Source organism: Anomaloglossus baeobatrachus, chromosome 4 (genome assembly GCF_048569485.1).
Source record: "Anomaloglossus baeobatrachus isolate aAnoBae1 chromosome 4, aAnoBae1.hap1, whole genome shotgun sequence".
NCBI classification, from domain to species: domain Eukaryota; kingdom Metazoa; phylum Chordata; class Amphibia; order Anura; family Aromobatidae; genus Anomaloglossus; species Anomaloglossus baeobatrachus.
The window spans coordinates 634,179,340-634,195,593 of NC_134356.1; the positions used below are offsets into that span (position 1 = coordinate 634,179,340).

The 16,254-nt window shown below is 48.1% G+C and overlaps 1 protein-coding gene across 1 annotated transcript in view; it reads right to left on the minus strand.

Annotated features, from left to right (window-relative positions):
* Nucleotides 1–16,254, minus strand: part of LOC142301967 (RING finger protein 112-like) — a 183,703-nt gene that overhangs the window by 66,542 nt on the left and 100,907 nt on the right. Inside the window, exons 6-8 of the mRNA XM_075343031.1 lie at nucleotides 12,397–12,447; nucleotides 12,259–12,303; nucleotides 9,049–9,135 (exon numbers count right to left, since the gene is read on the minus strand). Of these exons, the coding sequence (XP_075199146.1) occupies nucleotides 9,049–9,135; nucleotides 12,259–12,303; nucleotides 12,397–12,447 (183 nt within the window). The remainder of the gene's footprint in view (nucleotides 1–9,048; nucleotides 9,136–12,258; nucleotides 12,304–12,396; nucleotides 12,448–16,254) is intronic.

A 16,254-nucleotide genomic window follows, 5' to 3' on the forward strand; every position in this document is an offset into this window, starting at 1 on the left:
TAACCCCTAAAATACCCAGTTCTGACGTAATCCACACGAGGTCCCATGATGAGCAGCCATAGACAGCGGACATCTGATGGTACAATGAGCAGCCATAGAACATGACTGCCCACTGTAACTTCTGGCAGAGACTGAGCCTCAGTAATGAGTGATGACATAACTCAGGTTATCCGCAGCCACAGCTGGAGTTTCCCACGGCCCTCCACCTATGACCTATGACCGTAGATAGCATGACCTCAGGGGACATCAATGACCTCACAGATCTGCATCTCCTGGCAGAAAACTGCAGAGCTTTTTGCCAAGCAATGCAGATTTGGTGCCTACATTTTTATACCATATTCCTGCACCCAATCTATACCTCCTCGCAAAAAAAAATCACCTCACTATTGCATGCATTATGATGCTTTTATTTGCCAGAAGGTGAATATTTGCACCTCCTGGAAGAAAATTGCACCAAAACGATGTAAAAAACATTTTTCTGCATTTTGTTGCCAAGAGACACAGATTTGTTGCTGAAATATCTACAACATATTCCTGCACCCAATCTACACCTCTTGGCAAAAAAAATCGCATCAAAACTGCATCATAACATATTTGATAGCGATGTGATTTTTTTTTTGCCAGGAGGTGTATATTGGGTGCAGGATTACAGTGTAAAATTTTCAGCACCAAATCTGCATCTCTTGCTATAAAAAATGCACGAGCTGCAGGTCTGTGAACTCGAGGTGAAGTCACTGCGTTCTTTGAAATCCCCTGAGGTCAGGTTACCTGCGGTCATAGGTGGAGGGCATTGGGAACCTTCAGCTGTGGCTGCAGCTCACCTGAGTGATGTCACCACTGATCACCGTGGTTCATTCTCTGCCTGCAGTTACAGTCATGTTATTTGGCCGCGCACTGTAAACTCAGATGTAGCAGAGCCAGGATCTTTGTTGGACCTTGTGTGGATTACGCCGGACCTTCAGAGGTGTTTTGGGGGTTAATAAATTGGTGAAAGAGGATGCTTTTTTGTCTATTTCAAATAAAGCAGTTTTTTCAGTGTTTGCATTTATTTCTTTTCACTTACAGATTATTAATAGGGGAGTCTCATAGACCCTCTTCATTACTAATCTAGAGCCTACTGGCAGCTGTGAGCTGTGATTAGCCCCTTATTACTCCGATTGCCACCACACCAGGGCAATCGGGAAAATACAGGTAAAGTGCTGGGATTGTTGCATCTGATGGATGTGGCAATCTTGGGTGGCTGCAGGCTGCTATTTTTAGGCTGGGGGGCTCAATAACCATGGGTCTCTCGAGCCTGAGAATACCAGCCCCCAGCTGTTGGGCTTTATCATGGCTGAGTATCAAAATTGGAGGGATTGAACCCTGTTTTTTAAAATTATTTATTTAAATATTTAAAAAAAAATAAATCGTATGCGGTTCCTCTTAACGCACCGGGTGGCACTTAGAATAGGAAGTAGCTGTGGATTGTACTTGTTAGGGTAGGAGTTCTGTGGGGTGCTAGGGCTAATACAAAATAGGTTCTAATAGGTCCTTATGAATTCCCCCCGACAGACCATCTAATTCCAAGGTATGGAGGACCTGAGCCCAAAAGGAAGGGATTGATATAACAGAACCTCCAGGAGACCGGTGAGATCGTTTCATTTATTTCTCGCATATATTCATAGTTTCTTAAAAAGGTAGAGGTATCGGATTAGTCAGGTTCTTATCTTAAATTAGCAACTGTTAACCACTATGAGTTGCAGAAGAGGTATTGGATCACTGTCTACCCTCATCATGTCCCAATTTTAATGGATTGGGGTAGATGTATGTTGTTTGTCAGTGCACAACCTTGGTTTAAATTTTAGGATAATTACATATTAAAAGTTAAGCTTCATAACTTATTATAATAATAATAATAACCTATTGACTAAAATGAACTTTGTTCAGGGAAAACTCCTCTAATGAATAGTGTAGATCAGGGGTCTCAAACACGCGGCCCGCAGGCTGCATGCCTGAGGGTGTTTGTTGCAAGGATGGGCACAAGGATGGGCACAATACTACAAGGATGGGCACAATACTACAGGGCACAAGGATGGGCACAATACTACAAAGATGAGCACCATACTACAGGGTACAAGGATGGACACAATACTACTGGGCATAATACTACAGGGCACAAGGATGGGCACAATACTACAGGATAGGCACAATACTACTGGGCACAATACCACAAAGATAAGCACAATACTACAGGGCACAAAGATGGGCACAATACTACAAGGATAAGCACAATACTACAGGGCACAAGGATGAGCACAATACTACAAGAATGGGCACAATAATACAGGGCAAAAGGATGAGCACAATGTTACAGGGCCCAAAGATGGGCACAATACTACAGGGAACAAATATGGTCACAATACTATAGAGCACAAGGATGGGCACAATACTACAAGGATGGCCACAATACTTCATGGCAAAAGGATGAGCACAATGTTACAGGGCACAAAGATGGGCACAATACTACAGGGCACAAATATGGTCACAATACTACAGAGCACAAGGATGGGCACAATACTACAAGGATGGCCACAATACTTCAGGGCACAAGGATGGGCACAATTCTTCAGGGCACAAGTATGGGTACAATTCTACAAGGATAAGCACAATAGTACAGGGCACAATAATGAGCACAATGCTACAAGAATGGGCACAAGGATGGGCACAATACTACAGGGCACAAGGATGGGCACAATACTACAAGGATGGGTACAATACTACTGTACTATTGAGCCCAGTACTACAGGATGAGAGACATTACTGCAGCACGGGGACATTACTACAAGATGTTGGCTAATATTACTACATGATGCTATTAATTGTAAAACAATATTACAAGAAGGTGATAAAATTTAAAAAACAAAATCAATGCATAATTTTTTTTTTGCCATTAAAAATGCTTTTTTTTACATAAACAAACAAAAATGTGCAGATTTGTCATAATAAACAAGAAAAACTGTTCAAAAAAGTGACCCAAAAGGTGTATAGAAAAAAAATAAATGGAATCACTAAAATGTAACTGGGTCCTGCAAGGAATGCGGCCCTTCGCAATTTCTTTTTTTTCTATGTGCGGCCCATACGAGGGGCGATCCAAAAGTAATGATGATCGGTTATTTCTATTGCACACAGAGATTAAAATAAAATGTTTTCTTCTCTCTTAGGTACCCACTAGTCCAGGAAAAAAAAAATCACTTAAATAGGCCACGATTCCCGGGAGCTACATTCATTTGAATATGAACTGCCGAGGAGTGAACATCAAAATGGAAAAAAACGAGCTCAGAGCTGTCATCAAATACCTCTGCTTGAAAAAAATGACTACCAAAGACATACACAGCGACTTGGTGGAAACATTGGGGGACTCTTTTCCTCCATTTTCCACAGTTGCACGCTGGGCCAAGGAATTTTAGCTGGGAAGAACATCGACGGAAGATGAACATCGTGAAGGACACCCATCCACGTCCCTCAATGAAGAAAACGTGAAAAAAGTTGAAGAAGTTGTATTGGCAGATCGAAGAGTGACTATCAGGCATGTACCTGAAGTCACAGGGATCTCATATGGCAGTATTCAAAGAATCCTTGCAAAAGAATTGCATGTGAGAAACGTCTCCGCGCGTTGGGTGCCAAAAATGTTAACCGACGAGTAAAAGAAGAAACGAGTTGACATTTCAATAGCAAATCTTGAAAAGTTCCAAGCAGACAAGGAGAATTTTTGTCACGTTTTTGACCATGGACGAGACCTGGATCCACCACTTTGATCCCGAAACGAAACAACAATCGATGACATGGAAACGAGCCGACGAACCGACGCCAAAGAAATTCAAAGTGTCAAGCTCAGCAGGGAAGGTTATGGCGTCCGTTTTTTGGGACGCTGAAGGAATTATTATGGTGGTGTCACGGGCGGGGAGGAGGGTGTCAGCACACTACGCTCACCCCCACTGCTCGGGTCCGGCTGCTGCTGCTCAGTGGTGGCTCGAGCGGTGGGCCGGATCCCGGGGGTTCTCGAACGGCACTCCTCGCCCGTGAGTGAAAAGGGGGGTGGTTTGGGTGTTTTGGGGATTTATTGTCCGTGACGCCACCCACGGTTGTGGTGATTGAGTGTACACCACCGCTGCTCTATATGGGGATCCCGGGGATGGTGAAGCGGAGCAGCCCGTTGTTGTGTTGTCCCTCCGTGGGTAGGGGTTGGTGATCCCGGGGCCCAGTGAGGTGCAGGGGCGCAGGGGCAGCGCTGTGCCTTGCGGCACTGAGGTACTCACTCAGCCAGTAAACACGACACAGTTCTCGGTAAACAAACGGCTGGTTGGACGGGTCCCTCGGACGGTTCATGGTGCTTCGGTTCCCTGCAGTTAGCGGTGACGGTCTCTTCCCTGCACCTTTGAAATGTCTGTTTGGTAGCGATGGATTCCCACTGGGTACCCGCTCCCCGACTACAATCTGGGCCGGAGGAGCTCCACACTTTGCCCGCAGGCGCCGGCCCTGGGAAACTGGTGCCTTGGCGGTGGCGGTGTTTCCCCGTTGTGGTTGGACCTTTGCCGTCAATCAGGACTTGCTTGTTGGGAGATCTACGTCCCCTTCACTAACAGATTTGGCAATTTACGGCGACTCCAAGCCTTGCCGGGATCCGAAAGGGCCCTGCCCTGGTGCTGACTGCCCTTTGTATACTGCTCCAGACCCCCGGGCACACAGCCTCCGTGGTCTTTCCAGCAACCTCCAGACAGTCCCACTGCAGACCTTCACCGCCGTCTGCTGACCTTGCTGACTCCGTCTGGGCACACAGCCACAGACCAACTTCAGGCTTTCTGTCACTTCCACTGATGTTTCACTTCACTCTAGCTCCCTCCCGAGCTACACTCCTCTCTAGCCCTCAGCTAGACTTCAACTGCTGGTTCTTCCTGCCTCCAGAGCTGTGAACTCCTTGGTGGGCGGACACCAACCGCCTGGCTCCACCCCCTGGTGTGAACACCAGCCCCTGGAGGAAGGCAACAAGGATTTGTAGGTTGGCTGGTGTACCTGCAGGGAATGTGGGGTGTGTGTGGTGTTGTGACCTGTGACCCCTGGCTTGCCCAGGGCGTCACATTCCCCCTTAGCAAAACGCAGACCGTCCTCGGGCTGCCCGTCCAACACCGGTTTTATTTTCCTTTTTGTTTTCTGTAAATGTAAAAGGGTATAACATGGTAAACGGTAATATACATTTTTAATAATAACTCTTCCCAAAACGGGAGGCACATTTCTTTAACGTTGCAAACGGTTTACGGTTACGGTTTCCGCTCTCTCCCACCCAAGCAACCTGGCCCTGATGCTGCCCCTAAAGCCCAGGCAGCACCCCTTGACCCACAGTCCAGCACACGGTACCCGAGCGGGATCTGTCCTTCCCCTCCAGAGGGTAGCCACCGGTTCCTTTGGTGGCTGGGCCCCAGCCTGCTCTGCTGAGGGCCCTCCCTCCAACCTGCCTCTCCGGAGGCGGCACTGCGGAAACGGTAACGGCAAACAACATATTTACAAGCCACTTAACGTTTGTGGGTGCCCTGCAAGTTCACGGGCTTGTCCATGGATAGTTCCCATGCAAAACTTTTTAAAACGGTCCCCACGGGGACAACGGTGCTGGCTCCGGCCGGTTGCAAATCACAAAGACAATCTGGTGACTTTCACGGTATCATCATTTTTCATCATCTTTCAAACTTTTAAACACTTTTAAACAAACAAACTGTGGTGGTCCCAACGGGGACTGGACAACGGTGCTCCGCTGCCCTACTCCAGGCCTTCAGCTCCATCCCCCTCCACCAGCATATCCAACATGCACTGACATGCCTGCGGTGACAGGGGCACCCGGTACCCATTTCCACCGGTACACGGGGCATGGACGACCACTGGGGCTCCTACATAGTGGGAACGCTCACTTGCTCCTTCAACTGCAACAGCGGACCCGGAGCTGGGGCAGGAGTCGTCATCTCTTATTCCTGCGTCAGGCGGGTTGCCGCCAGCTGCCGCAGCCTCCTGGCCTCCAGCATCCAACACTTCAGCCTCTTCTGCGGTAGCACGGAGCAGCGGATTAGGCGAGCTTACACTGAGGCGCCCCATAAGTAGCGGCAAGGGTGATGCATAAGCCGAGACTAGGCCGGGCCCCTCAGCCGCAGCGGCCGGTCCAGGCAGGACATAGGGACGTGGGTCACCAGTCGGTTCTACTACATCCATTCCCCCTCCGTACCTCGGGGCAGTCGTAGTCAGCATCTCCACTTCGCTGGTCCACTGCTCCATCATCTGGAGGATTTGTTCCTGTTGACGCTGGTGGAACTGAATCACCCAGGCCCTCATCCAGGCCACGGTCCCGGGCTCAGGGTCTGGCACAGTCTCTACTGGGACTTCGGGCACCACGCTGTTAAGGGGCCGCGGTTCTAGTGGTTCCCCTTGGTGCACTTCAGGACCGTCTTGGACGTCTGCAGCCGGCTGGTCCGCCGGAGCGGCTGGGCAGGGTATCGCTACCGGTTGGGCAGGTAGCGGGCCTAATGGCGGGGCGGCAGCAACTATCACGGGTAGCGGGGAGAGAGGCAGGGTGAGCGGAAGCCGGCCGGGCCCCTCAGCTCCAACGGCCGATCCCTCAGGAATACAGGGGCGTGGGTCGCTTACCCGCTCCTCCAACTCCTCTTCAACCTCGCGTCTCCACATAGCAGCCACCACGTCCGCCATGTCGGTCTCCCACTCCTCCAGGAGAAGTTGCATATGAGCCTGCAGACGGTTACTCAGCGGGACGGTCAGGTCCCTCAACCACGTCGCCGTGCCGGGCGCGGGGGCTTCCTCGTTGGGAGTTGGGTTGTACATCTTGGCAATCGTGCCTTCCAGGAACCCAGTAAGTCTGCAGAGTCCTGGCGTCCCTGCTTTTATAGCCGCGGCTACATACAGCTAGCCGCCATCGCGTCCCCCTTAGCTTCTTTTCGGCCACTCCCCTATCGGGGCGGAGTTCTGGCCTTCGCGCCTCTGCTGCTCGAGAAGACGCTCGAGCGGGAACTTTTCGCGCCAAAGATGGCGACTTCTGAAATTTTTCAGCCGGATACCTCCGGCGGTAACAAGGCGCACCTCTACCAAACGGCAGAGCGGTAAGATCCTGTTCGTGACGCCAAGTTGTCGCGGGCGGGGAGGAGGGTGTCAGCACACTACGCTCACCCCCACTGCTCGGGTCCAGCTGCTGCTGCTCAGTGGTGGCTCAAGCAGTGGGCCGGATCCCGGGGGTTCTCGAGCGGCACTCCTCGCCCGTGAGTGAAAAGGGGGGTGGTTTGGGTGTTTTGGGGATTTATTGTCCGTAACGCCACCCACGGTTGTGGTGATTGAGTGTACACCACCGCTGCTCTATATGGGGATCCCGGGGATGGTGAAGCGGAGCAGCCAGTTGTTGTGTTGTCCCTCCGTGGGTAGGGGTTGGTGATCCCGGGGCCCAGTGAGGTGCAGGGGCGCAGGGGCAGCGCTGTGCCTTGCGGCACTGAGGTACTCACTCAGCCAGTAAACACGACACAGTTCTCGGTAAACAAACGGCTGGTTGGACGGGTCCCTCGGACGGTTCACGATGCTGCGATTCCCTGCAGTTAGCGGTGACGGTCTCTTCCCTGCACCTTTGAAATGTCTGTTTGGTAGCGATGGATTCCCACCGGTTACCCGCTCCCCGACTACAATCTGGGCCGGAGGAGCTCCACACTTTGCCGCAGGCGCCGGCCCTGGGAAACTGGTGCCTTGGCGGTGGCGGTGTTTCCCCGTTGTGGTTGGACCTTTGCCGTCAATCAGGACTTGCTTGTTGGGAGATCTACGTCCCCTTCACTAACGGATTTGGCAATTTACGGCGACTCCAAGCCTTGCCGGGATCCGAAAGGCCCCTGCCCTGGTGCTGACTGCCCTTTGTATACTGCTCCAGACCCCCGGGCACACAGCCTCCATGGTCTTTCCAGCAACCTCCAGACAGTCCCACTGCAGACCTTCACCGCCGTCTGCTGACCTTGCTGACTCCGTCTGGGCACACAGCCACAGACCAACTTCAGGCTTTCTGTCACTTCCACTGATGTTTCACTTCACTCTAGCTCCCTCCCGAGCTACACTCCTCTCTAGCCCTCAGCTAGACTTCAACTGCTGGTTCTTCCTGCCTCCAGAGCTGTGAACTCCTTGGTGGGCGGACACCAACCGCCTGGCTCCACCCCCTGGTGTGAACACCAGCCCCTGGAGGAAGGCAACAAGGATTTGTAGGTTGGCTGGTGTACCTGCAGGGAATGTGGGGTGTGTGTGGTGTTGTGACCTGTGACCCCTGGCTTGCCCAGGGCGTCACAGTGGACTATTTGGAGAAGGGAACCACTATTACGGGCTCCTACTACGCAGAACAAATAAGAAGATTGCGAGAGGCTATCAAGGAGAAAAGGCGCGGCAAACTGCGGGCTGGAGTGCTGTTTCACCAAGATAACGTGCCGGCTCACAAAGTTGCAGTTGCCATGGCAACCATTCAAGAAGCGGGCTTTGAACTGGTGGAACACCCCCCCTATTCGCCAGATCTAGCCCCCAGTGACTTCTTTCTCTTTCCTCGCCTCAAGGAACATTTCCGGGGCAAGAAATTTGACGACAATAGCGACGTGATAACCGCAGTTGGGGATTTTTTTGAGGGTCAAGATCAAGAATTTTTTTCGAAGTGAATTCTAAGTTTAGAAAAGAGATGGACTAAATGTATAGACTTGTTAGGAGACTATGTAGAAAAATATATATATTTTTTTCTATATTCATTGTGTTTATTATTGATTATGATTACTTTTGGATCGCCTCTCGTACACCCAGCTGAGTTTGAAACCCCTGGTGTAGATTCACCTTAAATTAGGACAGATTGCTGCTCCTTCTACATCATCAGGAACTAATTGCAATACAAACAAATACTAAACTATTCACATTTATTTTTTTCAATACTGTGCACAAAAATAATGGGATTTTATGGTATAGGAAAATAAATATAAAGTGAATAAAATGATGAGTTAATATAAAATTGCAAACCTCAATTAATACTTGAAAATGGGATTCACCATCTTTGGCTCCACAATTGTTTGGGTCATACCAATTACGAATCAAGAAGTCAAAATACTGTAATAAAATAAAAGAAGAAAATTTGCCAAATAAAACTAAACATGATTTTGTTATAATTTTTCTAGCGTTTGTGAAAGAATACAAGCCATATTGTATAGCCGGGCTGCTCGGATCCGGATACACAGTGTGGCTCGAGGGATCCTCTGGACCCGGGGGTTGCGCGGACACTTCAAATAAAAGGGAAGACGTATATGTACGGGGATTTCCGTGAACACTTGGTGATGCCACCCACGGTGTGTGGTGAGATGTAGCACCACCGCTGCTGTTGGGGAGCACCCGGGGGCGATGGGATGGCACCTGGATATTAACCCCTCCGTGGGTATGGATGAATGCCCCGGGGCCCAGTTTCTCTATGCTGAGGATGGTGGTTGCAGGGGCCGGTGCGCCCGGTCATACCGTTGGATGCTGGTGTACTCACAGTCAAAGGAATCACACAAGTCCAATGGTAAACCAAAGTTCCAGTGGCCGGCCGCCACGGCCAGGTGTATTCTGGTTCCTCACCCGGGGTGATGGTCTGTGTCACTTTCCTCTGCACTATTTTTAGTTCTCTTTGGACTTCTCGGTATGGCACACGGGAGTCTGCTCCCAGAACTACGGGTGGGAGCCTTGCCCGCAGACACTGACCCGTGGGAGCTAAAGGGGCCCTGGCGGATGCCCTATCCCCCGCGGTGGGCTGCTGGTCTGCTCTTTTGGGACTTTGGGTGGAACAGGACCTATAATCCTGTCCTCAACTGGTAAATTAACAAAGCCGGTGGTTCCGGTCCTTGCTTCAGGGTCCAGATACCCCCTCTGTGCACGGTTTCCAGGTCGGTTCTCCGGTGTCTGTACCGGTAGGCTCCTACCCTGTCCCGGTCCACCTCGGATCTCCGGCAGCCATCTTCCCGTCTCCTGACAGACACGGACCACCGTCTGCCACCTAGCCAGTACGCCAGGGCTCCAACCCCAACGCCAGCTACTTCGAACTCCATAACAACGTCAACTTCCACTTCTACTACTTCAACTACTACTTTTCCCGCCCCGGGTTCTCCAGACCCCTAGGTGGGTGTTTTCCTTCTGCCTGGTCCCGCCCACTGGTGTGCCTTTCCTACCCTGAGGGGTGACTAGGATTTTGTCGGCTTGGTGTAACCCTTTGAGGGGTGGTGTTATGTGGGGGGCTACTTGGTGTGCGACACCTGGTGGCGCCAGGGCATCACATATGTCCAAGTTGCCTTTTTATCTCTGATTCTTTTGCTGTTCCAATACACACAAAGGAAATAAACGTGTATAAGAAAACATGTGTAGCGCCCTGGAAAACCAGGTAGTTGAACATGTAGGCCCCCGCATAACACCTATCCCACAAAGGGTTAAATCAGCCGACCTGAAACCCTAGTCACCCCCCTCAGGGAAGGACGGACACACCAGTGGGCGGGACCAGGCAGATATGGAACGCCCACCTAGAGGTCTGGAAAGCCCGGTGCGGGAAAACAGAGCAGATCAGTTAAGGTAGAGTTCAAGTGGGGAGTGAAGTCTGGCAGGTGCCAGGGTCAGAGCCCTGACACCTTGGCTAGGTGGCAGACGGTAGCCAGAGTCTATAGGAGACGGGAAGACGGCAGCCGGAGATCTGAGGTGGACCAGGGCAGGATTGGAGCCCGCCGGTACCAACACCGGAGAACCGACCCGGAAACCGTGTGCACAGAGAGGGTACTTGGACTCTGAAGCCAGGACCGGCACCGACGGCCTAGCTAACCTATTGAGGGCAGGATTTTAGGTCCTGTCCCAACCTAAGTCCAGAAAAGTAGACAACCACCCACAGAGAGGGATAGGGCAACCGCCAGGGCCCGTAGATCCCAAGGGTCAACGTCAGACGGGCACGGCTGCCAACCAAAGGACCGGGAGCGGACTCCCATGTTTCACACAGGGAAGTCCTACCTACAAAACACTGAGTGCAGAGGAGAGAGACTTTGACTACCAACCCGGGTGTGGGATCAGATACACCTGTCTGCGGCAGCTGGCCACCATCACCTTGGTTTACCACAGGACTTGTGTGCTTTATTCGACCGTGAGTAATATCCCCAACCTGGCCGGGTGCGCCGGCCCCTGCAATCACCATCCTCAGCACAAAGATATTGGGCCTTGGGACATCCATCCCTACCCACGGAGGGGTTAACATCCAGCTGCCAGCCCAACGTCCCTGGGAGCCCCGCATCGGCAGCGGTGGTGCTACATCTCACCACACACCGTGGGTGGCGTCACAGACATCTTACAAACAATCCCGTATAAATACGTCCCTTTTTATTCGGAGTGTCCGCGCGACCCCGGGTCCGGAGAACCCCTCGAGCTGCACCGTAGATCTGGATCTGAGCAGCACCGGCTGCTGGCACAAAGATGGCACACATGCGTAACTGTAATAAATTTTCTGTGAGATTTATTTTCTGGAACAATTTCAAGGGTGCCAAAGGCTTACCCTTTAGAGGGAGGGGCTTTACTAAGCACCCGCCTCAAGGCAGAATGCCAGGTGCCACTCCCAGGGCAGTAACCGGGACTGTGGCAGCTAAGGTGGGTAACCGCAGAACTAGCAGGGCAGAAACAGGACAGGCACTGGCAGGACAAACAGAGCAGAAACAGGAAGCACCGTCTGAATGGGGGACGGTGGACAGACAGGAGCTGGTAAGGAGTTTCCTGCACGGGTCATCATGCTCAGGTCATCAGATGTTGGAAAACAGGCACAAGACATCGCACACAAGTGCAGCCGGGACTGGAAGGACTCCAGTCATCAGGGTACAGGTCATCAGGCACAGGACATCAGGGTCCAGGTCATCATCCACGGAACTCCAGTCATCATTAGGGTCCAGGTCATCATGCACAGATCACCAGGTATGGTTCATCAAGTGCAGTCATCCCAGTAATAAGGTCATCATGCCCCCATGACTTGCCACCCACTTTGGCATATAAAGAAATCAATAAGACAATAAAATGGGCTTGTTTGGAACGGTATAATATTAGCAAAAAATACATGGTGGCGGGTTGGGGGTCCTGGGGAAGCCGTCACGTTACCTTAAAAATTTGTTATATACCTTTGAAAGGAACTGTATCTCAATGAGTTTGTGCAAACTTGTCAATTACCATAAAATAATACTATACCTTCAACTTATGTAATTTATCGCTGCCGACTCCACTGCAGTAAATCTAGGAAATAGTAGAAGATATTACCACATATGCGAGCAATTTCCAAAAATGTTGAAATCATTGATGTTACCAACATAGAGTTTTTCTTCTCACCTCGAGGTAATCGATATCTGTTTCTTTTACGGTTGCGCTCATATTGTACACCTAAACAAAAATACAAAAGCAAGACCTGTGACTATGCGTTAAGTTTCAAGAGCAATTTTCAATTTTTTGAACTTCATTATTTCCCTCCTCTTTTTCCAAAAGCCAAAACTTTTCTCTTCTTCCATTGAAGACTTGATTTTTATGGGAGAAGTTGTAGAATATAATAAATTTGATTATGTAAAAGTACTGAAAGGGAAGTGTCAGCATCTAGAGGAGCAAAGCTTGTGGAGACATCCCCTAAAAGACTTGCAGCAGTAATTGCAGCAAAAGGTGATCCTAAAAATTATAAACTCATAGGGGACTGAATACAAATGCACATCCAAATTTTCTGATTTATCTTTTTCAAATATTTAGAAAACCATGAATCATTTCCTTTACACATCACAAATGCATGCTACTTTGTGTTGGTATATCACATAAAATCCAAATAAAATACATTTAAGTTTGTGAGGGTAACAAGAAAAAATGTGGAAACGTTCACGAGGTATGAATACTTTTTCAAGGCACTGTATATCATTGATAGTGTGTGGATATATATCTGCCTTTATGTACAGTTGAAACCAGAAGTTTCCCTCCATTCTCTGTCAAGACACATCTGCAGGTTTTTCCCTCTGCTCTCTATCAAGACACATCTGCAGGTTTTTCTCACTATCTGACATGAAATCAGAATAAACCTTTTCTGTTTTAGGTCAATTAGGAACCAAAATTATTTATATTTGCCAAATGCCAGAATAATGAGAGAGAGAGAATGTTTTAAGACATTTTTATTACTTTCTACAAAGTCAAAAGTTTCCCTCCATTTCATTAGTATTTCGTACCATTGCCCTTACACTGTATGACTTGGGTGAAACGTTTTGGATCTCCTTCCACAAGCTTCTCGCAATAGTTGGTAGGAATTTGGGCCCATTCCTCCTGACAGAACTGGTGTAACTGAGCCATGTTGTAGGTCACCTTGTTCGCATCGGCCTTCTGAGCTTTGCCCATAAATTTTTAATAGGATTGGGATCAGGGCTTTGTGATGGCCACTCCAAAACATTAACTTTTTTTATCCTTAAGCCACTTTGTAACCAGTTTGGCAGTATGCTTCTGGTCAATGTCCATTTGGAAGACCCATTTGTGCACAAGCTTTAAGTTAATGGCTGATACCTTGAGATGTTGCTTCAGTATTGCCACATAATCTTCTTTCCTCATAATGCTATCTATTTTGTGAACTGCACCAGTCCCTCCTGCAGCAAAACAACCCCCCAACATGATGCTGCCACCCCCGTGTTTCACAGTTGGGATGGTGTTTTTAGGATTCAGAGCTTCTCCCTTTTTCCTCCAATTGTAGCAATGGTCATTATGGACAAATAATTCAATTTTTGTTTCGACAGACCACAGAACATATCTCTAAAAATTAAGGTCTTTGTTCCTATGTGCATTTGCAAACATTAATCTGGCTTTCTTTTGGAGTAATGGCTTCTTCCTGACAGAGCGGCCTTTCAGCCCATGTTGATACAGTACTCGTTTCACTGTGGATAATGACACAATCTTACCAGCTTCCTCCAGCATCTTCATAAGGTCTTTTGCTTTTGTTCTTGGGTTGATATGCACATGTGTGACCAAAGCATGTTCATCTCTGGTACACAGAACCCATCTACTTTCTGAGCTATGATGGTTGGACATTCACATCTTGTTTGTACTTGCGTATAATTGTTTCTACAGATGAACAAGACACCTTCAGGGATCTGGAAATTGCACCCATGAATGAACCAGACTTGTGCAAGTCCACAACTCTCTTCCTGATATCTTGGCTGATTTCTTTTGACTTTCCCATGATGCTACACAAAGAAGCAGTGTGTTTCAGATGTGCACCCCAGGTGATCAACACCCTGTCATAAAATCTAATATACATAACTGGTAATATTAAATTTTTCAAGAAAGGCATCCAGGCTCTGCTTAAATGTTAGTAGTGAATCACTCATTACAACATCATGCGGCAGAGAGTTCCACAGTCTCACTGCTCGTACAGTAAAGAATCCTCGTCTGTGATTATGATTAAACCTTCTTTCCTCAAGACGTAGTGGATGCCCCCGTGTTCCAGTCGCAGGCCTAGGTGTAAAAAGATCTTTGGAAAGGTCTCTGTACTGTCCCCTCATATATTTATACATTGTGATTAGATCCCCCTAAGCCTTCGTTTTTCCAAACTAAATAACCCCAAATTTAATAACCTGTCTTGGTGTTGCAGCCTACCCATTCCTCTAATAATCTTGGTGGCTCTTCTCTGCACCCTCTCCAGTTCAGCTATGTCCTTCTTATATATCGGTGACCAAAATTGTACACAGTATTCTAAGTGCGGTCGCACTAGTGACTTGTACAGAGGTAGAACTATATTTTTTTCATGAACACTTATACCTCTTTTAATACATCCCATTATTTTATTAGCCCTGGCAGCAGTTGCCTGACACTGTCCACTAAAGTGAAGTTTACCATCCACCCATACACCCAAGTCTTTTTCTGTGTCTGTTTTACCCAGTGTTCTACAATTAAGTACATAATCATAAATGTTATTTCCTCTACCCAAGTGCATGACCTTACATTTATCTACATTAAACTTCAATTGCCACTTCTCAGCCCAATCCTCCAATTTACATAAATCTCCCTGTAATATAAAATTATCCTCCTCTGTATTGATTACCCTGCAGAGTTTAGTATCATCTGCAAATATTGAAATTCTACTCCGCATGCCCCCAACAAGGTCATTTATAAATGTGTTGAAAAGAAGCGGGCCCAAAACTGACCCCTGTGGTACCCCACTATGAACTGAGACCCAGTCCGAGTACGTACCATTAATAACCACCCTTTGTTTCCTATCACTGAGCCAGTTTTTAACCCAGTTACACATATTTTCCCCTATCCCCATTATTCTCATTTTATGTACCAACCTTTTGTGTGGCACCGTATCAAAAGCTTTTGAAAAGTCCATATACACAACATCCACTGCATTTCCCTGGTCCAGGCTTGAACTTACCTCTTCATAGAAGCTGATCAAATTAGTTTGACAGGATCGATCCCTCATAAACCCATGTTGATACTCTGTCATAAGGTTATTTTTCTTGAGATACTCCAGTATAGCATCTCTCAAGAAACCCTCAAGGATTTAACCAACCGTAGAGGTTAAACTTACCGGCCTATAATTTCCCGGCTCAGTTTTTGTCCCCTTTTTGAATATTGGCACCACATTTGCTATGCGCCAGTCCTGCGGTACCGACCCTGTTATTAAGGAATCTGTGAAGATTAAAAATAATGGTCTATCTATCACAGAACTCAATTCCTGTAGTACTCTGGGGTGTATGCCATCCGGGCCCGGAGATTTGTCAACCTTAGTGATTTCGAGGCGGCGGCATACTTCATGCTGGGTTAAGCAGGTAATATTCAAGGGTGAATTTATGGTATCACTGGTCATGTCATCTGCCATGGCATTTTCTTGTATAAAAACCGTAGAAAAAAAGTCATTCAGCAGGTTGGCTTTACCCTCATCCCCTTCCACCATTTCACCAAGACTATTTTTAAGGGGGCCAACACTATCGCTTTTCAGGTTTTTACTGTTTATGTAGTTAAAGAATATTTTAGGATTATTTTTACTTTCTCTCGCAATGAGTCTCTCTGTCTCAAACTTAGCTAACTTAATTTGCTTTTTACATATTTTATTTAATTTTCTATAATTATATAATGCCTCATCACTACCTACTCTCTTTAATTCTTTTAAGGCTTTCTGTTTTTCTTTTATTGCTTCCCTTACAGCTCTATTTAGCCATAGGGGTTTCC